This window comes from Triplophysa dalaica, chromosome 5 (assembly GCF_015846415.1).
Source record: "Triplophysa dalaica isolate WHDGS20190420 chromosome 5, ASM1584641v1, whole genome shotgun sequence".
Taxonomy (NCBI): domain Eukaryota; kingdom Metazoa; phylum Chordata; class Actinopteri; order Cypriniformes; family Nemacheilidae; genus Triplophysa; species Triplophysa dalaica.
Window position 1 is genome coordinate 25,166,383 of NC_079546.1, and position 25,950 is coordinate 25,192,332.

Consider the following 25,950-nt stretch of genomic DNA (forward strand, 5'->3'; position numbering starts at 1 on the left):
TAAATAAATAATAAAACATGTTAAACATATTGTTGAATGATGTTTTTCTGAGTCTCATCAATCGCTTCTGTCTCTCAACAACACAATAAGATATTTGTATATTTTGTGTAGTCGACTCTGTGCTGGTTTGTTTTGGCCGCCTCCAGTTTTCCTTTGGTTTTTCCTCCAGCTAATGCTGTGACGTAAGTGTGACGTTGACACTAAAAGGGTCTTTTGTTTACTTCATAATTTGAAAAAAACATCTGCAAACTTTATAACTAAATAACAGCATAACAGAATAACAGAATTATATTAGTGAATGTTTTTAATGGGGTCCTATATTAGATAAAAAGATAATATTTGTAACACAATTATACTTATCATGTGAGGCGACAAATATTTCCCAAATAAACTCAGGTTCGGTTCATATTTGCTCTGCCGTGACAAGTGCACTTTATGAGCACTTTCAGCAGTTCGAACATACATTTCCTCAGGGGTCAAGATCCCAACCCAAGGAAACACTGATCACCATGATGGTAACTTTCTTAAAACGCTTAAAACATTTTTTTACGTATTCAAACATGTGAAAAACCTCTAAGGAACGTTCTTATAACAAATTTTTGTTAGCTGGGTTGTATTCCAGGCTGTATTTCAGGTTGTAGTTGATATGTTTCTCTGGGTAAATATTTTTCAGCAGTGACGCTGTTTGTTAAAAGCAGATGTTCATCACTAATAACTCAATCATCACTATAATAATAATGAAACTCATTACAAATTCTGTCAAACTGGAGCACAGAAAGGTGTTGGTTTTGGGATAAATCTGGGTCAGAATTGAAATGAACTGTTGTTTATATTTGGTTCAGTTCTGCTTTATTTGTTTTGATGTTTGAAATGTGGCATAGCTTTGGCATGCCTGTGGCCCAAATCTGGAGCGGACCGCACAAGTGCCATCATTCCACGCCATATGTGGGCCAGATGAGTAAAGTATGGGGAGTAAGGTGAGGGCCAGATTTGGGCCGCAAAAATTTGCTATCTGGGTTAGCTCAACTTGATTTTGTTGCGTTTGTATTAAGTAATATTAAATTGTTTATTATACTTAAAAAAGGCTGCAAGTTGATTCAACATAAAAAGTCCAATGCAGCCACTTGCCTCAATTTTTATAAGTTAGATCTAGGTATTACTTTTTACAGTGTAGAGAGTTCCTGCCTCAAGTGGAGGCGTTCAAGTATCTGGGGGTCTTGTTCACGAGTGAGGGAAGGATGGAACGGGAGATTGACAGACGGATCGGGGCAGCTTCTGCAGTAATGCAGACGCTGTACCGGTCTGTTGTGGTGAAGAAGGAGCTGAGCCGCAAGGCGAAGCTCTCGATTTACCGGTCAATCTACGTTCCTACTCTCACCTATGGTCATGAGCTGTGGGTCATGACCGAAAGGACAAGATCCCCGATACAGGCGGCCGAAATGAGCTTTCTCCGCAGGGTGGCCGGGCGATCCCTTAGAGATAGGGTGAGAAGCTCGGTCACTCAGGAGGAGCTCAGAGTAGATCCGCTGCTCCTCCACATCGAGAGGGGCCAGCTGAGGTGGCTCGGGCATCTTTTCCGGATGCCCCCTGCATGCCTTCCCAGAAAGCTGTTCCAGGCATGTCCTACCGGGAGAAGACCCTGGGGAAGACCTAGGACACGCTGGAGGGACTATGTCTCCCGGCTGGCCTGGGAACGCCTAGGTGTCCCCCTGGAAGAGCTGGAGGAAGTGTCTAGGGAGAGGGAAGTCTGGGCATCCCTGCTCAGACTGCTGCCCGCGACCCGACCCCGGATAAGCGGAAGAAGATGGATGGATGGATGGATGGATGGATGGATATATACAAGAAACACTTTGTGTCTTTCTTCAGATGCTGCTGACAGCGTCTGTTTATTAACATATTTAAACAGTTCAGTCATATGATCAGTTCTCTTCAGTTCATCTGTTTCATTCTTAACATTCACATATTCTTAAAATAACAAGAATAGTGATTCTTAGTACATATACACTTAATAATGTGGATACGAGTATGAATCCCACATGTGGTTTCCACTTGTTCAACATTCGATTGTTCTTCACCCACACTGTTAAAGATTTGACTAAATATTGTATTTAGTGTTAACACTAACATTACAGTAAATTCCTGAGAAACAGTCATCTTGCTTTTGAGTTACGTTACACAGTAAAGATTAATGAGAGTGAATAATGAAGTGAAGATCCTTGATGACATTTACTGATAACAAGCAGAATCACTGAAGAAAAGAGAAACAAAACACAACAACTACAACTGACTCACAGTCACACAACTTTAAACAAACATCAAGTGTAAATAACAGATGAACACATGAAATCTGTCAAGATCTCACCAGAGAATGAAATAAAACACCATTAACATCTTCAGTTATTACAGACAACACTTTCACTTTATCTGTCATATATGTATACAAAAACTTTTTTTAAATGAACAGATCTTTGCTTTTCAGAAAATGTTGATCAGTGTTTTCTTAAGTTAGGCACTTGATTCTTAAAACTTGTTTATTTGTACATTACGGTTCTCAGTAACATCAGTGCTATGACGCTTTTGTCACAGTGCTCTACTTCGCCATCTGGTGGATAATAAAAATCCCTACACCGACTGTGTCACTCAGATGTTGTATTCATTGAATGTTATTATAATCTTTATTAGTATATTTAATTTATAATTTAACAATATATAGCTTTAGAACTCAGAGTAACAAAGTAAAATAAGCACATACAGTTCTTAACATGAGTAACATGAATAATAATTTAATATATATGAATACTTAAAAAAAAATTCAATGGTGCATTCCAAAAATTTAAAAAAATACATCAATCTAACAGAAAACAATATGATTAAAAAAGTTTGAACCAATCTCTTCATGTATATATAAATAAACAGTGTATATATATATATATATATATATATATGATAAGTAATAAATTATTATATAGTGTGGATGTGGATACAATTTTAAAGTGTTTGGTTGGCGTTGCCCTGAAATCCAATTTTGCCTGTAAACGTTAAATACAACATATTAACCCACAAAACTAATGGATACTAAAATACTCAGCGTTCTTAAATAGTGTAAACTATAACAACACATACAAATGTAATAGAATATGAAAATCTAAACTTAAAACAGGTGACTTTTATTAGCATTTTATATACTTTAATTATCAATACAGTACGTAAATAATATAAATTAAACTAGATTGTAAAGTTCGAGTACAAACCTTATGTTGGCTTGACAAAGCCTGTCCTGAAGAGTTTGAAATAGTTTGAGAGGTTTTATTGATCAACTTTTTGTAACATAATTTAAAAAAAACCAGACCCCAGTGAGTAAAAACCGGGCTTAGTATTTTGTAAGCATGATTAACATGTTTGCTAGGATAATTAGCATGCTGCTAGTCTGATACTCCAAGCCATGAGTGAAACGAACTAACCCCCGTGTCTCTATGATGTTCTGAGATATAGGTATTGCTAAACGGTAACTAGGCTAACCTGTTTGGTTCCTGTGGGCTAGCTTAGCATCTGCCAATTGATGATGCGTCAAGCCCTAAGTGAAATGAACCAATTCCCATGTCTCTACGATGTTCTGATGTAGAGTTATAGGTCTTGTTAAATGGTTACTAATTTAAAATGTTTTGTAGCGATGGGCGTGGCTTCGTAGCTTAATGAAAAATTAGGGTTACTGATTGGTTGCCTTAGTCAAATGAGCCCACCCCCTTGTCTCTAAGTGGTTGTACTGCAAAGATATTCAACACGGGACAGTTATAGCGCCTTGGGTATATTTCCCCTTCCATTATAAGTATAGGGGGGGATTTTGGGGGGTTCTTATACCCCAGGGGTGCAACTGACACCCCATAGTGATATATGTTCTCATAGAACCTGCCAGACTCTTCAAATGTGGTAACTCGCAAGTTTCTACAACATCCTTACTTTGAGTTATTAGCCGTCAATTTTTTTCCCAATGTTAAGTCTATGGGAAATTTGGTGGTTTTGAAAGTCCGGTTTTCAAAACCAGAACCTGGATCAGTTTAAAAAGATATAGCAACTCAACTCAGACCAGTTTGAAGGTTTGTGGAAAGTTTGGTGGATGTTGCTTGAAAGCTTAATAATAATAATAATAATAATAAGCTTAGATCAAAGATCTCTGTCAAGTCAACGCAATAATGCATTATATGAATACCTCATTCATTCATTCAACATGAATAGATCAGTAAAGGGTTATGGCGGGTAGGGAGGGATGAAGGCACCATGGATGAAAGCAGGTGGGGAGAGCACACGTTGGTTACGCTCTAAACCCGTGGCCGTTGACTCGTGCGCCACTGTGTTCACTCATGTCGCTGGCGTAATTTCATTTTTTTAGTTTATTCGTTGTTTGTGTATTGTTTAGAAGGGTATGTAACCGAGTGGAATTGAACTTATGTTTAGTTACATTGCTTTAGTGTATTATTATTACTTTAGGTATTTATTTTTATTAACCAATTTATTTAGTTTGTTCATTTGGTTATTTGGGTTGGTTGTATCCTTTCGTTGTCTTGCTTTACATTTATGCTGCTCTATTACAGAGTTGAGTAATTATGGTTTATCTGTTCTGTTGCTCTTTTGACCTTAGTTTAAACCCACTCAACACCCATCAGATAAACCAAGTATATCTTTTGGGTTTGGTTGGTTTGAAGTGTTTTTGATTTAGATTTATTTTGTTTTCCGAATGGAGTGGTGAAATGTTGAACCAAAGACATCATAACAAAGGAAACCAACTTTTATTTTGTTGTGAATTATTCCTTTGTTAGTACATTTTGTTCTTTTTGGGTGCGTTTGGCCCGTGTATGGGTGGCCGGCCCAGGGGAACTGTCTAAACGCAACCCATTGGGATGATTCCTTCACATTGATTAAATTGTATCATTTATGTTGAGCTCCAGGTGTTTTTTTATAACTTGAATAAATGCATTTTTAGTCTGTGGTTTTGTCTCTGCTCGTCCTTTTCATTTGGTTGAAAGCCTGTAATTGGGGAGGCTCGGAAATTGGGGTCCGAGTACGGGCTTTACCAGTTTAAGTTAATGATCGTCATTAGTTCACACTAATAACTATTCGATAATGAATAGAATAGAAATTGAATCCAATCGAAACCATAAAAACAAGAATCGAATCGCCAATTTGGTCGCAAAACCCAGCCGTACTAACCCATACCTTTCCGTCAAAGTCACCTGACATTATCAAGATGGTATAGTTCTGACACAGTTTAACTCTGAGTTCTTGTCATATTTCATTACTGTTTTCTAAACTATAGCGAGTAAACTGTGATCATGTGAAACATGAAGACATTTCTTCTGACAGTAGCCTATATTCCTACTAAATGAGCACAAAAAATGTAACAATTAAAATGAACTATGTTTTGGTCTAAGAGACATCACTTCTCAATTTGTTGAATATTATTGCTTCTGGTTTCACAAAAGTACAACAATGTTGTCTTTCGAAAACATGCATCATCTTTTTCACCAATTCGTTAATTTGTTGTTTTGCTGTTATACCTCAGAAGACCAGTATAGCTCAGTGGTGGTGTGTTGTCGTGCAATGCATTGTTAAGAGAGAGTGATATACATGCACAGTGTCAGCTGAAGATCTTGAACACATCTTTATTATTTTGCCATATTTTCAGTATTTTCAATAAAGTTATAAACCTAAACGCTTTCGAGGAAACGATACAACATCTTTCCTCTATTGAAAACTCATATAAAGACTGAAGTTTACTGGTGTCTGAAGTCTATCATCAGATGTTTAGTGAAGTTGTCATTCAGTTACTCATCAAGTTTTGATATAACAAAAAATAACATGTTTAGTTTATTTGAAGTTGAGCAATAGTTTGTCTATTTATCAGTGGTATCTATCTTTAAAGACATCTTCAAACCATCTTTAAATTAAATACATATCAAGATTATTTGCAAATTAGAAAACTGTATACACTTTTCTATCTAAAGACTTCTAATTTTGTTTTACTGCAGTAAGTTTTACATTAGTGCCCGTAATGGACCAAAAATAATTTTAATATTTTTAATAACTGTCACACAAATTAAGTCATTGTGAAAATCAAAAGTGGCTGTTTTGTCTAAGGAAAAACCATCAAATGTAAACATATTTGACATTAATCAAATCGTAATTTAAAATCACAACACTAATGAAAAAAATACACTTCACATCTTTACAAACATGAAAATCTCTTTTAAAAGAATAAGTGTGTGGCTCTTAAAAGAGCCTTTGTGTGCGGCGGATGAAAGCGGCGCTTTACTTGGAGCTGGTGTACTTGGTGACGGCTTTGGTGCCCTCGGACACGGCGTGTTTGGCGAGTTCACCGGGCAGCAGCAGACGCACGGCGGTCTGGATCTCTCTCGACGTGATGGTGGAGCGCTTGTTGTAGTGCGCGAGACGAGACGACTCACCGGCGATGCGCTCGAAGATGTCGTTGACGAAAGAGTTCATGATGCCCATCGCCTTGGAAGAGATGCCGGTGTCGGGGTGGACCTGCTTGAGCACTTTGTACACGTAGATGGCGTAACTCTCCTTCCTGGACTTTCTGCGCTTCTTTCCTCCCTTAACGGCGGTCTTGGTGACGGCCTTCTTAGAGCCCTTCTTGGGCGCGGGTTTGGCTGGTTCAGGCATGATGCTTCTTCACAGATGAGTAAATGCTGAATGTTGAAGAGTCTCGTCGCTGTGGTATTTATTCACTCTCACATGCAAATGTTTAGTGTAACGGAGCCTGTTGTCTGATTGCGTGTCTTCGTCGGCCGAAGCCATAAAATGTGTTTATTGGTCAGATCATAGTTTGACGGGTCGGATAGAGAGCCAATGAAAGTGTTTCCCACCCACAGTCTCGTGTTTGAAGGTGACCCTCCCACAAGCGATTCAGTTTCCTTTGTCTGCACTTCCCGCTCTTTTTCGAATTTGATTAAAAATAACCTTTATATCTGAATTAACTCTACATTATGTACTTCATCGTGTCATCAAAGTCACTTAAAGAGTTCGTACGAAATCATTTCAACCTTGTATGCGTTATTCACAAGCTTTTGGCGTGTTTACGTTTATATAGTTAGGTGATGATGATTGTGTGTCTTATTGGAGCACCAGAAGTGTGTAACACAACAGATAAATCTCATCAGTTGAGGTTCTCCAAAACGCATCCGGGTTAATAAAACTTGACTTTCATTTCGTTTGATATGATAAAACTTCTGAAGTTCAACTCATCGAGTGATAAAGTGGCTTTTAGAAGAGCCGTTGGGTTTCATAAGTCTTAACCATTACACCCGATTACACGTTGTTCACATTACATCGTACGTGCCGACATTTATAAAGTTAGGCCATAAGGACGGTGTTTCTTCTGTGAGCGAGAGAAGTGGGCAACACTTCAATTCTATTTCAATTCAAGTTTATTTATATATCGCTTTTCACAATGTATATTGTTTCAAAGCAGCTTTACAGGGGCAAACAGGAAAAACAGAAAAGGTAAAACACAGCACAGTGCATGGTATTTATACAACGAGTAAGTTCATTCTAATAAATAATATCTAATTTATAAATAAATAAATGAATGAATGCAGTCTCCCGGTGAGCAGACCAACACTGCCCTACTGCTATATATTTTCGTTTAGAACACAAGTTCTAGAAGTACTAGTTCTCGTTAAATTATGATTTATTTTATGAAACTCAACTCCTCGAATGAGACAGTGTGTGGCTCTTAAAAGAGCCGTTGTGTTCAATGTTTTACTTCAGAATAAACGCGTTTAACCTCCGAAGCCGTACAGAGTGCGTCCCTGTCGTTTCAGCGCGTACACGACGTCCATGGCGGTGACGGTCTTTCTCTTGGCGTGCTCGGTGTAGGTGACGGCGTCACGGATAACGTTCTCCAGAAACACCTTCAACACACCGCGAGTTTCCTCGTAGATGAGACCGGAGATACGTTTCACTCCGCCGCGACGAGCAAGCCGACGGATGGCAGGCTTGGTGATGCCCTGGATGTTATCACGCAACACTTTTCGATGACGCTTCGCGCCTCCTTTTCCGAGTCCCTTTCCACCTTTGCCTCTTCCAGACATGATGCACGAGAGTACAGATACAAACGTTATGCCTTAAAAAAAAGGACATCGGATATACTTTGTATGTACCTACAGGACCTATTTGAAACACACGCGTGCGAGGGCGGTGCTAGTGGCACGTCACTTTTTTATTTTCCTCACCGCTCCTTCAGTAAATCATTAAATATACATTTATGAATTTGACAAATGATTTTATCCACAGTGACGTACATCACATCATCTTATACATTTGTTTCTGAGTGTTTAATCCCCTGAGATCGAACCCATGACCTCGGCGTTGTTCTATTCTAGACGAGTACAACATAATCTAATGTACAAAGAAGCGTGACTTTTAAGATTTTATAAGAAACAGAATAAAATTGAACTATAAATATTTCTCCTGACTTCTTTATTTTATACTCGTGTCATTTTATCTGAACAGAAATTTGCAACTTTTGCAGATCAACAAACGTGACGTCACGATAAAAAGATTATCGCCTAAGATTCAAAATAACATTTCTTCACATCTCATCATAAGTGCAGCATGAACACATTTACTGACACAAGCGCTCAACTTGTATTTACGAGAGCCGGTTATACATGACTCGGGAGACTACAAATATTATTCAGCTGTTTGACTGAACATTAGACTCGGTTTGTCGTCTCTGACCAGTAATAATCCAATACAGGTTTATGAATTGAAAGCAGAATGTGCAGGTTTAGTGTGTAACTAACCGGGATGGAGACACAGGAATCGCATTGTTCTTTTATAGGTTAAGTGGGTGGCTCTTAAAAGAGCCTTTGGTTTGAAACGAACTGTCGCCCGTTTACTTGGTCTTGGCGGGCTTCTCGGTTTTCTTAGGCAGAAGCACGGCCTGGATGTTGGGCAGAACGCCGCCCTGAGCGATGGTCACTCTGCCCAGAAGTTTGTTCAGCTCCTCGTCGTTGCGCACCGCCAGCTGCAGGTGACGGGGGATGATGCGAGTCTTCTTGTTGTCTCGAGCGGCGTTTCCCGCCAACTCAAGGATCTCAGCGGTCAGATACTCGAGCACGGCGGCCAGATACACTGGGGCACCAGCACCCACACGATGCGCATAATTGCCTTTACGGAGGAGTCTGTGGACGCGGCCCACGGGGAACTGAAGTCCCGCTCTAGAGGAGCGAGTCTTGGCCTTAGCTCTCGCTTTACCGCCGGTTTGCCTCTGCCGCTCATTATCTTCAGCTGTGGAAGTTTACTTACTCTGTAAGAAAGAAAGATGAAGCTTATGCGCTGCAGTTCTCACTATTTGAAACCCTCGGCTTGTCGACTATTGGTTGGAGTCTGTAAAACTTTAAACCAATCAGTCAACTTCCCTCCAAACTCAAAGCCCAACCCCCTCTTTCTCCTCTCCTCACAGATGCTGTGTGACGCGCAACAGTTTTGATATAATGAGAAAACTTAAACTCTCTCATACAGGAAATAATTTCCTGATTATCATTTAAAGTTTAATCAACTCTGTCCCATGTTTACACTTCTGCAATCTCAAGGCAGATAAAGAGATGAAGGAAGTGAAGTTTATTGAATAGTGTGATATAAATTGTGTTCTTTACAAATTTAAATGTACAATATTTGTAAGGACTATAAAGAAATGCCACCACATGCTTTTTGTATCAACACACATAAAAGAGGAAATTCAATCAATGTCACACATCACTCATCTCTTCATTCAGTTACATTGACTCCTGTAGTCGCTCTCGTCAAACTCACAGCTCTGCTCTCGGCCTACAAGACCACCACTGGTTCTGCAGCTCCATATCTTCACTCGCTCATACAGACTTATGTACCCGTCAGATCCCTGCGCTCTGCACATGAACCACGTCTTGTGCTGTGATCACAAAAAGGTCAAAAATCTCTCTCACGTACTTTCTCTGGATCTGTTCCACATTTGTGTAATGATCTGCCCGCTGCTACAAGATCATCAGATTCTGAGTCCATCTTTAAAAATCATCTGAAAACAAATCTCATCTGTCAACAGCTGAACCATCAGTTCTGACTTCTGTCTCTTTTCTACTCTTTCAATCAAAAAAACAATCTTATCTTTGTGTTAGGCTATGAGCAGTGCCGGCCCTACCTAATAAGCGATATAGGCAGTTGCATGGGGCCTCCATTGCCACTAGGGGACCGCCTGCCGTGCCTCAAAATGTAATTTACTTGCTCGTTGTGTCATTGTCAATCATCATGTGTGTTAGCTTTAAATTGTGCAAAGATTAAAAATTTAAGGCGGCAATATCTGTCTGGTGCAGAGAAGAGGAAGAAGAGGAAAGAAGAAGAAGAAGAGGAAAGAAGAGCAGAAAATAAAGGATCAAGAAAAGTGTAAGCGTGCAATCCCTGTGACCGAACCCATGATCTCAGTGTTGCGAGAACCATGCTCAAACCACTGAGCTACAGGAAAGCTGTAAAGGGATAATAATGTGTTGTTAATTTGACATTGTCAGATATGATTCAGTTTAGGGCCCCCAAAATCCTAGGGCCGGCCCTGGCTATGAGACCAGTTTTACTGCACATATGCTCTTTGTCCTGATGTTGTTTCAATTGCTTCTGTTGTTTACCTCATTGTAAAAGTGTCTGTTAAATGATTAAATGTAAGCACATTTTTATAAAAAGCAATTTACAATACTGGTCAAAAGTTTTCAAACACTTAATCACTCATTTATTCGTATTTTATCCACATTTAGAAAAAGGCAACTGTGGACTGAAGATGTTGTGACTGAAAAAATCTAAACAATCAAATAAAAAATGTTATGTATCTGCTATAAACCTGTTATATACATCTTCAATGTAGTCATTGTTTGCCTGATATTTGCAGAAATTAATTTATCATCAACTGCTTGAGGTTTCACCTAGAAGATGCTTTTCAAACAACACTAAACAAGTTCTCATGTGAGCTCTTATTGGTTGCTCTTTTGCATTATTTAGTCAATTCATCCATTTCAAAAACGTTTATATATATATATATATATATATATATATATATATACAGAGATATATTAGTTGATAATGAAGATATTTAAATTAGCACATTTCCTGTCGATGTATAATTTCAGACATTTAAGCACCTTCAGATTAAATCATTTTTAAGACCACAAGAAACATTTCATTCAAGTGTTCAAACACGTTTGACTGGTAGTGTATAGTGACTGAATAAAAAAGATTAATTAATAAAAGATTAATCTTTAAAACAAGTCAGTTTATGTACATATGCCAAAGACATCCAGGACAGATTCACAGTTTTCTTCTTTTTTTTCTTGTTACAGACAGACTAAAAAAAAACAATAAAAAGTACTTGTGTTCAATATGTCTGCAAAACAAAAAATAATAATTTACAGAAGATAAAACACTAAATAAAAGTAACAATAATAACTGCTTTAACGTTTCAATCATCCCAAGACTGACTGCAGCAAACTTGGTTGTCTGTAAGAAAAAAGTAATAGATAAATACAACATGTCAATACTGGACAAAAATATTTAGTTTTTATTATATTTAATCCATATTTATTGTCCGTTTTTACGTTTCGTCAGTCTGAATATAAAACATTTACACATCAGTAACACAAACAGCGTTGTGTCATTCACACAAATTCCTCGAGAGTGTTCGTGTGTTTCAATCTGATCAAAACAACTTCTGTATGAAACACTTTACAAGTCCCTGAATGACATTAAATTAACTCAAGTCATTTATTACATGTATGTTAAATAAACAGAAAACATGTTTAATGTTTCATCAATGTTTACACAAACAAATCACATGAAATTCACGCGCAGCTTTTCTCCAGAGATCGATGCTGGTCGTGTTTTTAATGTAACAGTGAAATAATAAACCCTTTACTGTCGTGTAGTTTAGTCTGTGAATAAAGCTCTGGATCTCTGCTCTGTGTTCACGCTGTTTTCACTCCGTCAAATGATTTTAAAACTCTGATATTTAATCGAAATGTCTCAGGAGAAAACACAAGAGTTTGCGGCTCACAGAGGCACTGACAGGTCGAGCTGAGTCTATATGGTTCTCATGTAGTGTTTAAGAGCGCAGCGCCGCATTATTGATCAACTGTAGTGTGACAGTACAGATCTGAACAGAGAAATGGCAGAAACCGCTCCAGCTCCAGCAGCCCCGCCGGCGAAAGCGCCCAAGAAGAAATCTGCAGCCAAACCCAAGACAGCGGGTCCAGGCGCGAGTGATCTCATCGTTAAAGCCGTGACGGCCTCCAAGGAGAGAAACGGTGTGTCTCTGGCCGCCCTTAAGAAAGCTCTCACCGCCGGCGGATACGATGTGGAGAAGAACAACTCCCGCGTCAAGCTCGCCATCAAGAGCCTCGTGACTAAAGGCACACTGGTCCAGACTAAAGGAACCGGTGCTTCAGGATCTTTCAAACTCAACAAAAAACAAGTCGAGACTAAGAAGCCAGCGAAGAAAGCCGCTCCTACAGCAAAGAAGCCCGCAGTGAAGAAGCCCGCTGCTGCTGCTGCTGCCAAGAAGCCGAAGACCGCAGTGGCGAAGAAGACCGCCGCAAAGAAATCTCCCAAGAAGGCCAAGAAACCTGCCGCCACCGCCGCTAAAAAGGCAACGAAGAGCCCCAAGAAGGCGAAGAAGCCAGCGGCCCCCAAGAAAGCAGCCAAGAGTCCGAAGAAAGCAGCTAAAAGCCCCAAGAAGGTCAAGGCTGCAAAACCCAAGACGACGAAGCCCAAAGCAGCGAAGCCTAAAAGGGCCGCCCCGAAAAAGAGGTAGATTCCTTCTCCAGACTTTCCATTAAAAAGGCTCTTTTAAGAGCCACCACCAGCCCACTAAAGAGTTGTGTTTCAGTGATATGTTGATTATGGTTGTGTTCTCACATTTAAATCTGTTCATTTGGCAGACGCTTTTATCCAAAGCTACTTACAGTGCATTATCCTTTACATTTATACATAGATATCTGGGCTCGAACCCACAACCTTACTCTTACCAATGAGCTACAGGAAAGCTCTTAATAAATGAATACGCTGAGAAATCTGGTTCAAATTAAGTACACAGGATATGATCGTCAGAGCATTTAATTCATAATCGGCGCAACATCTGAAGTTGTGTTTCAGTATAAATGTTTTCTTTTCTTCATACTGTTGTTTCCTATAGACGTGTCTGAAAAGACCGCAGATATAAGATTCAATGTAGTGAAAGATCACGTGATCAAAAACTGAAACAAAACAGGCAGACGGGAAGAAATGGGCGGGCTTTGGTTTTTGGAGGGAAGTTCAGTGATTGGTTTGAACTTTCACAGACTCCAACCAATAAGCGAACGATAGGCACGTATAAATACTGAAAACCACAAACTCCATCTCATATTTCCTTCGTGTTTCTACAATTGTGAGGATTTTATATCTTATTCAATAATGAGCGGAAGAGGTAAAACCGGCGGTAAATCAAGAGCGAAGGCCAAGACTCGGTCATCCAGAGCGGGTCTTCAGTTTCCCGTCGGCCGTGTTCACAGGCTACTTCGCAAAGGTAACTACGCACAACGCGTCGGTGCCGGAGCTCCAGTCTATCTCGCCGCTGTCCTCGAGTATCTCACCGCTGAGATCTTGGAGTTGGCTGGAAACGCCGCTCGGGACAACAAGAAGAGTCGCATCATTCCCCGCCATCTACAGCTGGCCGTGCGTAACGACGAGGAGTTGAACAGACTTCTGGGCGGCGTGACCATCGCTCAGGGTGGTGTGTTGCCCAACATCCAGGCGGTGTTACTGCCCAAGAAGACCGACAAACCCGCTAAGACCAAGTAAACGGGGGACAGTTCATTTCAAACCAAAGGCTCTTTTAAGAGCCACCCACATTATCACTGAGAGAGCGACGAGGATTCTGTTTTAATCCATCGAGTTAGTATATTAATAAATTATTATAGACCTGCTATACATGAGGTCGCATTCTCTAGATCAGTATGAGACCCCTGCCCCAAATGTTCAACAATATATATCTGTGTACTCGTACAGTAGCTAACAAGATGCATTTGACGTTTTCTCAGAGTAAAATAATTGTTCAGCGTCTTATTTTAACGGGTTTAAGAAAAGAAACGCGCCGGAAAGCTGAGCGATTCTGTCGTTAAAAACTTGTTACTGCGCTTGTGATTTAACGTGAAGGATTATTTTTATTTTAATTTGTATGTGGAGACCTTTATATGTGAACTTTGTTAAATAGCAACGTGCAAATGTCTGATCAGAGGAATAATACACGAGTAGTAAATAAAGAGATAAAGAGAAATTATTTGATGATCTTGTCTTGTGTACGTGACGCGAGATTTAAACACAATGTCCCGCCAGTTTTATTTGAACGCACATCGCGCGGCCATTGGCTCACTATCTCTAGATGAAGTCACACATCAGCCAATCGAGTGTCTCCATGCCCTTGACGTGCTGCGTGTTCTAGCCTTTAAAAGCAGGCACACCGACACTACAGACATATTCTGAACTGAACACAGAAGATTCAGCAGCAATGGCAAGAACCAAGCAGACCGCTCGTAAGTCCACCGGTGGCAAAGCCCCGAGGAAGCAGCTCGCCACCAAAGCCGCCCGTAAGAGCGCTCCCGCCACCGGCGGCGTGAAGAAGCCTCATCGTTACAGGCCCGGCACCGTGGCTCTGAGAGAGATCCGCCGCTACCAGAAGTCCACCGAGCTGCTCATCCGCAAACTGCCTTTCCAGCGCCTGGTGAGAGAGATCGCTCAGGACTTCAAGACGGATCTGCGCTTCCAGAGCTCCGCCGTCATGGCTCTGCAGGAGTCCAGCGAGGCTTATCTGGTCGGTCTGTTCGAGGACACAAACCTGTGCGCCATCCACGCTAAGAGGGTCACCATCATGCCCAAAGACATTCAGCTGGCCCGCCGCATCCGCGGAGAGCGCGCTTAAGTCCCGCTTTAATAACAACTCAACGGCTCTTTTAAGAGCCACCACATCAACTGAACGACACGATTTCCACCGTTTTTCACAAACATAAATAGTAACGCAAGTTGTGCCAATGATGAACATTATTGTTAAGCGTGATTGGTAAGATAAATATAATTCTCAATATTGATCAGTGTCTCTTTAATCAGCAGATATAACCCGTGTGTTTGTTCATCCATTAGTCTTCGCAAAATCATTCCTCTTAAGAGCGTCTGATCACATGTAAAGTACACTCCCCTTCCTCAAACACACTTTTAATGCTCATTTTGCTAGTAGATGAAAACGAAGCAAAATTTGGCTAGTGGTCGTCTATCATTTCTATCTAATCTGTAGTTGTCTTAAATTCAGTTTAAAGGGCGAGTTCACCCAAAAATGAAAATTATATAAATTACTTTATATTTCTTTGTTCTGTTAAGAATGTTAGCAATTGTCAGTTCTGTGACATAATGCACTACCATAGTGTGAAAAATATTTCTGTTGAACACAAAGTGAGATATTGTGAAGTATGATGACAGATTTTATTGGGTGAACTATCACTTAAAGTGTATTGTTCAGTTTCTCAGAAAATCTTAAACTTAGTTTTTTTTTTGAGTTACACTATAAAGCGATTTACTGAAAGCTATGAGAGGGCAGAGGCGCGAGGAAAAAGCATGTAAATGCCGTGCGCTAGTCACGCCCTCTGAACTGTGTTTCTATTAGGTCCTATAAGCACATGTTTAAGCCCTCCATTCACGGTTTTCTCCCATTGATAAACTTTAGTCTAAATCATCAGCAATCATGTCTGGAAGAGGTAAAGGCGGAAAGGGACTCGGAAAAGGAGGCGCGAAGCGTCATCGCAAAGTGTTGCGTGATAACATCCAGGGCATCACCAAGCCTGCCATCCGTCGTCTTGCTCGACGCGGCGGAGTGAAACGTATCTCTGGTCTCATCTACGAGGAGACTCGCGGTGTGTTGAAGGTGTTTCTGGAGAACGTTATCCGTGATGCCGTCACCTACACCGAACACGCCAAGAGAAAGACCGTCACCGCCATGGACGTCGTGTACGCGCTGAAACGACAGGGACGCACTCTGTACGGCTTCGGAGGTTAAACGCGTTTATTCTGAAGTTAAACATTGAACACAACGGCTCTTTTAAGAGCCAACCACTGTCTCACTCGAAGAGATGAATTTCAGAAGTTCTATCATCAAACGAAATGCTGTGAAAGTTTTATTATCGCGGTTTTGTTTCTGAGATCTCGTTCTTTATTAACTGATGAGATTAATCTGTTGTGTTAAACGCTTCTCTCGCTCGAAGAAGAAACTCCATCATATCAACTATATAAACGTAAACACGCCCAAAGCTGCTGAATAAAGCATAAAAGGGTGAAATGATTTAATGCTCGAAATCTTTAAGTGACTTTGATGACACGATGACGTAATTCTGTTCTACTGTAGAGTTAATACAGAAATAAACGTTTTATTTTAATTCAAATCTGATAAAGAGCGGGAAGAGCAAACAAAGGAAACTGAATCGCTTGTGGGAGGATCACTTTCAAACACGAGACTCTGGGCGGGAAACACTTTCATTGGCTCTCTATCCGATCCGTCAAACTATGAGCTGACCAATAAACACATTTTATGGGTTCGGCCGACGAAGACACGCAATCAGACAACAGGCTCCGTGACGCTAAACATTTGCATGTGAGAGTGAATAAATACCACAGCGACGAGACTCTTCAACATTCAGCATCTACTCATCCGTGAAGAAGCATCATGCCTGAACCAGCCAAACCCGCGCCCAAGAAGGGCTCTAAGAAGGCCGTCACCAAGACCGCCGTTAAGGGAGGAAAGAAGCGCAGAAAGTCCAGGAAGGAGAGTTACGCCATCTACGTGTACAAAGTGCTCAAGCAGGTCCACCCCGACACCGGCATCTCTTCCAAGGCGATGGGCATCATGAACTCTTTCGTCAACGACATCTTCGAGCGCATCGCCGGTGAGTCGTCTCGTCTCGCGCACTACAACAAGCGCTCCACCATCACGTCGAGAGAGATCCAGACCGCCGTGCGTCTGCTGCTGCCCGGTGAACTCGCCAAACACGCCGTGTCCGAGGGCACCAAAGCCGTCACCAAGTACACCAGCTCCAAGTAAAGCGCCGCTTTCATCCGCCGCACACAAAGGCTCTTTTAAGAGCCACCCATGACGTCACTAAAGAGCTTCTAATATTGGGTTTATAGGAGTCGTGTTGAATCTTTGCACATCTCGCTGATAAACATTTATATTATTCTATTATACGAAGTAATTAATATTCCGTCTCGTGTTGTATCTCAAATGAGGAACACGAGTTTGTTTAAATCAAGACTATAGATCGTCACGTGCCTTGACAATATAGATGCAGAACAATTGAATGTTCATGTGTCTGTGTAGGGGGTCAATAAGTGTCAACCAAACTCGTTGTCTTTAATCTCAACATAAAGGTCCAGTTAGTAATTGTTTCAATTCATTTGTACAACTCCAAACTGAAAGTTCTAGGAGCCAAACTTTGGCATGTTCTGTTCTCACATTTTTCATTCAAAGGCTTTTTGAAAACGATGAATATACAATTTTTCTTGCAACAAAACAATTTGATTGTACTTTTTTTTTCTTTATCTAATTCTCACTTTTGATGAACTGTATCTAATGTAAAAGCAATTTTGTTGACGTCGAAATTATAAGAAAAACCTAACATTGCATTGTTTAAATTAATGGTTAAGGAAAATGTTGTTGATTTAATAACACATCAAATGAGTAGAAATAAAGAATCAAACCACTACAATCATGCGGACAACAAACTATTTTCGAGTTTTAAGTGTTTATTTGGGATATATTTCCCACTTTATATGATCAGTATAATTGTGTTACAAATATTTTACAAAACTTTTTCTCCAATTAAATTATTTAGTTAGTAAGTCTGCTTCATTGGTGATGGTGGTCTATTGGGTTAAACCACTGAACTGTTAAATCAAAGGTTGCTGGTTTGATCCCAGCAGCCACCACCAGTGTGTCCTTGAGCAAGACACTTTACTCCATGTTGCTCCAGAGGGATTGTCCCTGTAATAAGTGCACTGTAAGTCACTTTGGATAAAAGCGTCTGCCAAATGACTAAATGTAAATGTTCTATTTATTAAGACAACATCACAATTACGTCACATCATAAATAAAAGGAAGCTGGAGGCGGCCAAAACAAACCAGCACAGAGTCGGCTACACAAAATATACAAATATCTTATTGTGTTGTTGAGAGGCAGAAGCGATTGGTGAGACACAGAAAAACACAATTCAAAAACTTGTTTAATATGTTTTATTATGCATTTATGTATTTGCACAGTTCACTTCAACACAAATATTTTCATAGATCATTTTGTCTATTCAGTGTTTATAAAGAAGCTTTAATTTATATTCATGTTCTCAAACAACCAAATGATTCAAAACAGTTTTTAAAATGTTGTATTACCCTTCACACATGGTTACTACTATATGTTATGAATACTACTACTGTATGTTGTATAAGTTTTTATCTAAAAGCATTACACGTTCAGCTGCTACAGTCTACACACCAAACACAAACAAACAAGATTAAACACACAGAATATAAACATTTAACTCACATTTTCTACCCAGGTTTTGAGGCCCGCTCTACAAACGCTCGGTTTTTATGGGTGTGGCGCATTGAAGGAACTTTAAAGTAAACGCCCACTGCTTTGATTGGATAACAGTTTGCGTAGTTGGAGCCTTCTGTGAATTTGGTTTGAGACATAGTGTTATGTTACACATTAGCACCATTCAGAGTATTATCTGAAGACCTCCTGTGATTTATAAATGACCTCCCCACACCAGTATTTCATGTGAAGCATTTGCACAGGATGATTTTACTCAAATTTATTGACTAATTTCCTAGATGTGATGGCAAGGCTTTGCTTACAGTTTGTCTAGTCTATAGTTGTGTGGTGTTTAATGATCTATGACTGTACCTGTCAACATTTGAGACCCGTGATCCCGAACCGGACAAAAGATCACCATGTTCCATGTTTACCCACTTTAGCTGGAACGTCTTTAAAATTAAACTTTAACCACGCATTCCTAATATCGGAATCCAAAGGAAGGTTATGCAGCGTCTGTATTCTTCCACAATCAGGGATGTCTCAATATTTAGATATCTTTAACGGCATGTTTGTTTATTGCCCTCGCTCGTATCTGGAACCGGGCTACTTGTGGCATTTCAGTTCTGTAATGCGCGAACCAGTGGGCGGGGCTAGAGAAGTAGTCGTATGACGGCATTACAATGCCAAAAAGAAACGCAAATAACTTCCGCGAGAGGACAACGGATCTACACGCGAGGAAACGGGATCCCACGATAATCGTTGATATTTTTCTATGGAGGTGGTGCTCCACCAATGTATCTCAGTAACAAGGGCGTTGTCAGTTCTAACACTGACATGATGTTCGGTGAATACGATTCCCTCTTACATAACAAAAGCTTGAGTTAAAATTGTGATTTTTTAATTCATGCCTCCTTTAAACTGTACCAGTGACTGAGGTGAGCAGCGCCTGACACAAACTTGTTTGTGTTCGTGGCACTATTTGGTCGGAGTGTTATAGTAGATAATTGGTGTCTGTGCTGTCCGTAATTTACAGTTATTTTACAGATACGATTATTACAGTGTACATTTTACAGTTTTAAAGATTAAATTGACTGTTGTTGTGAAATGAACCTCCTTCTTTATGTTTGTCAACATTATTCCACCTACATTTCTACATTTAATTCATTCAGCTTCCTATTAGATACTCTGCAGTCTACATTACCCATAATGCTTTGCGCCATGGCTATAAATAGATCTCACTTCCTGCCATTGTCCTCTGAAAATGTGATGTGGGAGTGCTACAGCTGAAGCCACTCGTCCTCAAATCCTCCTAGAAGGATGTGTAATGTATGTTTAGATTATTATCCTCATTGGTGTATATTACTGTTAACAATGTTTATGCTTGTCTTTGAATTGTTGTTGCTTGTGTGTTTTCCATATGATTTGTTTGGTTGAGTATGCTCTGATAGTATTGTATTGATTTGTAGTGACATCAAACATTCCTGTCCAACCTATGTCCATGTATTCCAGTAGCTGCTGATCTCCTCAATTGACGTGCCTACATGTTTGAGGATTATTTGTGCACCTGCTATTCACTTGATCTTGCATATCAAATTGATGGCTATTTAATAAAGAAGAGAAAAGGAATTGGTTTTCCAGTGTTTTTGATGGAACACCCCACCGAGTCCTACATATTCGGAACTACGGATACAAGTAACAACTAGTATTCAACACTGTATTTCACTGTGTAACGGTGAACATTCACTGTTCAATGTTAAAGATCTGCAAAGTTGTTCATCAAAACAGTCCATGATAAATTATGATAAACACTCCAAAAATAAACACATCTGCATAATGCCCGCGAAACACATACACTCTGATCAGTGTGTTTACATCCTGTAGCGGAGACGATGTGTTTTTTTATGCACACCTACAGCAGCTATTACTGTTCTTCTGAAATAGTTCTGATAATCAGGTGTGAGCCCAATACTGTCTAAAAATGTGTCGTTTAATGTAGAGTGTCTGTTGTTTATATTATTCTTGATTTATGAAAAAGGATATGGATAGATTTTGTTGTCAGTCATGTTAGAATTGCGGCTAATGCATTAACATGGCTTTAATATACTGTGTTAGCTGTGGGTTATTTCGCATACAGAATTGTCATTATTTTTATAACACAAATAGTTAGTGTAGTATCTCCGTGTACTAATAATCTCTGTGTAGGTAACTATAAGCCTCCAAGGGCTGAAATGTACTTGTGCGTCTATGTGGAAAGACAAATCGTAACAGACTGGGGTGGCTGACCAATCAGAGCACAGTGGACTTGTGGAACGGTGGGGTTTAGAGAAACTGAATCATGAACTGCTTGAAGGGAACTGTTTAGAGATATTTGAGAAAAGTTATTATAAAATTCTAGCGTTATTTGACCGTGGATGCATTTAAACCTGCATTTAAAATAGAACATAAAGGTCACTTTAGTTGTTATGTTTTTTCAAGCACTTTAAGATAATTATATAATTTGTTTCATTTCTGAATCATCTACATTCTTAGATCACAGAGTGTCACTTTGGAATGAATTGAAACGATTGCAAATCCAGGATAGAGTGGTTGAGTGAATATGGTGTTGATGCTGAGGATGAGGGTCATATTTGTGTCCGAGACGCTGTAGAAGGACAAAGTTCCTGCTCTCTCATCCACATACACTCCGATTCTATCAGAGCTGGACACTACAGGGAGATTAATCCATTTGTCATTATGACTGAAAGAGAATCTGGATTCAGAGCAGTACAATCTCCAGGATTTATCATTACGTCCAAAATGACACACATGGCCCAATTCCTTCCTCCCGATGCTCTTATATGCCACTGATATATCTACACCACCAGTCCACTTGATCTCCCAGTAAGAGCGTTCAGACACACTTTCCTTACACAACACCTGACAACAGTCGAATCTGTCTGGATGATCAGGGCACCGCTGGTCTGTGCGAGAGAATTGGATCACTCGGTTCCTCTCAGACAGACGGAGGTGTTTATACAGTGTGTTTGGATCCAGTGTCAGCTGAAGAGAGTCTGTGGAACATAAAACACACAGGGAACCGATATTGTAGTAAATAATCATTACTGATTCACTTATATAATTTCAAAGCATTGGATGCAGTAAGAAAATCACTCGGTAGAATGTTAATTCGGTAGAATTGTGTGTCGTCTAAGCAGAGCGTGTCGTAGTTTTAGATTGTGCATGAGGTGTACATTTTATCACAGGTCTGGATGAAGTTCAATGTAGTCCAACGGTGGGCTTACACCAAACATGTTTATGTCCAGGAGGTCTACTAACACTAAGACTAAAGTCTACAAACGTTTGTTGTATTTTGTTGAAAAAATTAATCAAATTTAGGTTAGAATTGATTCTTACACATGCTGCTATTGACCGTTTAGAAGTTTCAGGATTCATTTACATTTATGGATTTGGCCAACACTTTTATCCAAAGTGACTTACATTGCATTATACTAAACAATTGTTTTGAAGTATGTGTAATCCCTGGGATATAACCCACGACCTTCGCAGCACCATGATCTAACCACTGGGCTACAGGAAAGCTCAGAGACATTTATCTTTTAGCAGAAGCTTCTATCCAAAGCAACTAACAAATGATGGAGCATTTAACATTTAGTGTAAAGAGTCAACAACAAGCATTTGTCCATAAAGTCAGTAGAATTCAGTCTGTTTTATGATCTATAGGAGATAAAATGAATGTATTCATGCAGTTATAGTAACTTACACTGAAGGAACTGATCTCTGGTCTTGGGTTCAGGACTGGAAATAATCTCTGTGCATTTAATTTGAGAAACAAACATGTAAGTGAGAATAATGTACATTGAAACCATTTGTATTTCTACAATTCAACACACTGAAAAGAGATGATGAATAAAAACTTCACGTCTATCAGGGGTATTTTCCATCTCTTGTATTTAGAGATGCTCCAGTCTGTCTCTCAGATTTGAGCACATCATCAGAAGAGCGGTCACTTGGTCACAAATTGTGAAAATAAGTTTCACAATGACAAGGTAGAGCCAGTTGCAGTAAACATGATGTTAAGACGTAATAAGTAATTGACTATATGCTGCATTCACTGGGGAAAAGAAGTATTTTTGCCGACAGGGCTGAGAGCGTGCTAACATTAGCAGCCTATTAACGTTAGCTTAAAAAGTTATAACATGGTGACAAAAATACAAGCAGAGATGTTTAAATGGTATTATTGTAACTATGGATAGGCATTTGTCAGTTTTTTGTGTGTGTGTGTGTGTGTGTGTGTGTGCGCATGTGTGCATGTGTGTGCGTGCACAAAATCTGCCTCCGAAATAAAAACAGATGACAGAGACAGCATCAACGACTAATGTTAATGACGTTTGTTTTAATGTAAACAAACACGCATGTGAACAGGACAGTATATATTGTAAACTATTACAATGGATCCTTCATTCTGCTAGTCTGCTGCCAAGAATGTTTTAAATTATTTACATTTTAGAAACTACCTACTTAAAGTTTTGTTTAAATCATACAGTTCAAATAAATCAAAAATATAGTTTAGTGGTTCAAGCAACGTGTTCTTTGATGTAATACACTTCATTGCTAATTTACTTTGTGTTTTTTTATTTGAAATAAACCATTACAAACTATTGGTTATTCATCTGCATAGGTAGATACTGACCACCTTGGTTATCATTATCGGCAAAATCCAATATCGGTTGACCTCTACTCTCAGACAGGGTTTACGATTGAAGTAAATGTTAGAGTTGTCAAAACTGAAAATGGCTTGTAGTGAATTCTTTTTAAATTATATACGTGCCCTTGTTTAATCTCAAAATGCACACCAGTAAAGCTTTTTAAAGCTTCTTCTAGATGTCTATTTGATGTCTGACAGCGGACATCTACAAGACGTATTGAAGATGAGCAAACTATGTATTGTAGATGTCTTGCAGATGCAAGTGCTGACATCAAATAGACATAAGACAGTTGTATGTGTGCTATCTCGGAGTACCCCAAAAAGGTTGAGAACCACTGCTTTAGATGGTGCAGCAGGTGTCAATATTTATTAATATAGTTAAACTCAACGAAGGGGGGTACACCCATTTATTTAATGACCAGCTTGTGCTAGGAGTCCTAGTGTGGATTTTATGTTCTCATTCATGAAAGAACTTACGGATGTCAGGTGGAAGAGGTATCTTTATAAACAATAAACTACACAAACTGTGTGATTTACCCTTACAAATTAACTTTCTGTATTTTTTAACAGATCTAAATAAAATGATTTTTGGACTTAGATTCACATTCAAAGTGTTTTTTTTATTAAGTCAACGTGTTGAATGTAAAACTCTGTCATTTATTTATCTGTGGCCAAAATATATCAAAAAGAACTACGGACAATGTTTATACACTCACAACTACCATTGAAAGACATTAGGAACTCCGGTCCGAGTTAGCAACAGTATCTAAGGGGGGCGGGACTTACCAATAGGTCAATTGTAAAAAAAGTTGTGGTAGCAGATTATCTCTAAAGTGAACACAAAATGAACATCAGTTTTAAAATAAATCATTTGATTTAAAGTTGTTTAAGTGGCCCCTGCATAAATATAAAGATAAATACTGTATATTGCCCGAATTACACTGAATCAAGCAATGAGTTGAGCACATGATCTTGAGTATAATCAACATTTCTTTTACAGGGTAACTGTGTCCCAACACCAATTATTTTAGATTTTTAGAGTAAATAAAATTATGAATATATAGTACAGTAATCCGTAAACATAAAACCTATACTACTATACTGAAAATATATATGTAAAAAACATCATTATTCAAACAAAACATCATGTTAAATATGATATGGATTTAACCATAACACTAAGATTAATTGTTCATGTCTAATTAAAAACTTAAAAAATAATTATACCGGAAGTGCCTTGGACCAGTGTTTACAACAGTCTATATGTTACATTATTTATTTTACAGTAAAACTAACACGAAATCTCTCTAGAAAAGAAACAAATAAAACTTGTAAATATATAAGCGACACCTCATTATATAATGTATGGACACACATATATGTCGTGTATGTGCGGTGTTCACATTAACTAATAGTAAATCATGACAGGACTGCACTGATGTTGTGTGTCCCCGAATATAACAAAACGACACGCAACGTCAGAAACTCGATGACTTATTAAACAATAATGAGTGAATAATGTGAAAATGACAATTAAAATAATTAAAAATAAATCATATTTCAACAGAAATGCACTAAGATTCAAGCTTAAAGTCACACGGACTTTAGTTTCACTTCTACGACGTAGTTTGTGATTCGATTGTTTGGCGAATTAATGATCAAATCTGGAACAATAACATAAACAACAGATGAATAAAAACTCACACGTGAACATAAACAACAGATGAATAAAAACTCACACGTGAACATAAACAACAGATGAATAAAAACTCACACGTGAACATAAACAACAGATGAATAAAAACTCACACGTGAACATAAACAACAGATGAATAAAAACTCACACGTGAACATAAACAACAGATGAATAAACTCACACGTGAACATAAACAACAGATGAATAAAAACTCACACGTGAACATAAACAACAGATGAATAAAAACTCACACGTGAACATAAACAACAGATGAATAAACTCACACGTGAACATAAACAACAGATAAATAAAAACTCACACGTGAACATAAACAACAGATGAATAAACTCACACGTGAACATAAACAACAGATGAATAAACTCACACGTGAACATAAACAACAGATGAATAAACTCACACGTGAACATAAACAACAGATGAATAAACTCACACGTGAACATAAACAACAGATGAATAAACTCACACGTGAACATAAACAACAGATGAATAAAAACTCACACGTGAACATAAACAACAGATGAATAAACTCACACGTGAACATAAACAACAGATGAATAAAAACTCACACGTGAACATAAACAACAGATGAATAAAAACTCACACGTGAACATAAACAACAGATGAATAAAAACTCACACGTGAACATAAACAACAGATAAATAAAAACTCACACGTGAACATAAACAACAGATGAATAAAAACTCACACGTGAACATAAACAACAGATGAATAAAAACTCACACGTGAACATAAACAACAGATGAATAAACTCACACGTGAACATAAACAACAGATGAATAAACTCACACGTGAACATAAACAACAGATGAATAAACTCACACGTGAACATAAACAACAGATGAATAAAAACTCACACGTGAACATAA

At 38.9% G+C, this 25,950-nt stretch overlaps 6 protein-coding genes and 1 pseudogene across 8 annotated transcripts in view; 3 read left to right on the forward strand and 4 right to left on the reverse strand.

Moving 5' to 3' along the window:
- Nucleotides 1-16,114, forward strand: part of LOC130420703 (histone H4) — a 59,255-nt gene extending 43,141 nt beyond the window's left edge. Inside the window, exons 2-6 of one of the 2 annotated variants that reach the window (XM_056748194.1) lie at nt 10,615-10,641; nt 13,825-13,829; nt 14,574-14,909; nt 15,450-15,458; nt 15,798-16,114. In XM_056748194.1, coding sequence (XP_056604172.1) covers nt 10,615-10,641; nt 13,825-13,829; nt 14,574-14,909; nt 15,450-15,458; nt 15,798-16,114 — 694 coding nt within the window. Of the gene's footprint in view, nt 1-10,614; nt 10,642-13,533; nt 13,553-13,824; nt 13,830-14,573; nt 14,910-15,449; nt 15,459-15,797 lie in introns of those variants that run through there. The other variant, XM_056748195.1, reaches the window with a different exon arrangement.
- LOC130420784 (histone H2B-like) lies at nt 6,304-6,742 on the reverse strand. Its single transcript, XM_056748298.1, has one exon. The coding sequence runs from the start codon at nt 6,676-6,678 to the stop codon at nt 6,304-6,306; it is 375 nt and encodes a 124-aa protein (XP_056604276.1). The 5' UTR covers nt 6,679-6,742.
- LOC130420815 (histone H4) lies at nt 7,750-8,114 on the reverse strand. The gene has a single exon (XM_056748328.1). It carries the CDS (start codon nt 8,106-8,108, stop codon nt 7,797-7,799), a length of 312 nt encoding a protein of 103 aa, XP_056604306.1. The 5' UTR covers nt 8,109-8,114; the 3' UTR covers nt 7,750-7,796.
- On the reverse strand, nt 8,915-9,300 carry LOC130420770 (histone H2A-like; annotated as a pseudogene).
- LOC130420713 (histone H1-like) lies at nt 12,147-12,847 on the forward strand. Of its 2 annotated transcripts, XM_056748214.1 has the most exons (2): nt 12,147-12,562; nt 12,623-12,847. In XM_056748214.1, the coding sequence occupies exons 1-2, from the start codon at nt 12,203-12,205 to the stop codon at nt 12,845-12,847; spliced, it is 585 nt and encodes a 194-aa protein (XP_056604192.1). In that variant the 5' UTR covers nt 12,147-12,202. The 2 variants fall into 2 exon arrangements, with proteins under 2 accessions (XP_056604192.1, XP_056604191.1); XM_056748213.1 differs by having other exon boundaries at nt 12,147-12,847.
- A 663-nt stretch (nt 16,115-16,777) lies between the features above and the next one.
- LOC130420785 (histone H2B-like) lies at nt 16,778-17,499 on the forward strand. Its single transcript, XM_056748299.1, has one exon. It carries the CDS (start codon nt 16,778-16,780, stop codon nt 17,150-17,152), a length of 375 nt encoding a protein of 124 aa, XP_056604277.1. The 3' UTR covers nt 17,153-17,499.
- Nucleotides 17,500-20,530: 3,031 nt separating this feature from the next.
- Nucleotides 20,531-22,589, reverse strand: LOC130420726 (stonustoxin subunit beta-like). The gene is made up of 3 exons (XM_056748239.1): nt 22,561-22,589; nt 22,402-22,449; nt 20,531-21,691 (listed from the first exon to the last, which is right to left on the reverse strand). The coding sequence occupies exons 1-3, from the start codon at nt 22,580-22,582 to the stop codon at nt 21,159-21,161; spliced, it is 603 nt and encodes a 200-aa protein (XP_056604217.1). The 5' UTR covers nt 22,583-22,589; the 3' UTR covers nt 20,531-21,158.
- Nucleotides 22,590-25,950: the final 3,361 nt, after the last annotated feature.

Bases quoted from the DNA above. Each gene is read 5' to 3' on its own strand.
- LOC130420784 (XM_056748298.1), bottom strand. From the start codon at position 6,678: ATGCCTGAACCAGCCAAACCCGCGCCCAAGAAGGGCTCTAAGAAGGCC.
- LOC130420815 (XM_056748328.1), bottom strand. From the start codon at position 8,108: ATGTCTGGAAGAGGCAAAGGTGGAAAGGGACTCGGAAAAGGAGGCGCG.
- LOC130420713 (XM_056748213.1), top strand. From the start codon at position 12,203: ATGGCAGAAACCGCTCCAGCTCCAGCAGCCCCGCCGGCGAAAGCGCCC.
- LOC130420785 (XM_056748299.1), top strand. From the start codon at position 16,778: ATGCCTGAACCAGCCAAACCCGCGCCCAAGAAGGGCTCTAAGAAGGCC.
- LOC130420726 (XM_056748239.1), bottom strand. From the start codon at position 22,582: ATGGAAAATACCCCTGATAGAC. The intron at 22,450-22,560 runs GTGAAGTTTTTA...TTAAATGCACAG, and splicing joins GGAAAATACCCCTGATAGAC to AGATTATTTCCAGTCCTGAA. The intron at 21,692-22,401 runs GTAAGTTACTAT...TATGTTCCACAG, and splicing joins CAGAGATCAGTTCCTTCAGT to ACTCTCTTCAGCTGACACTG.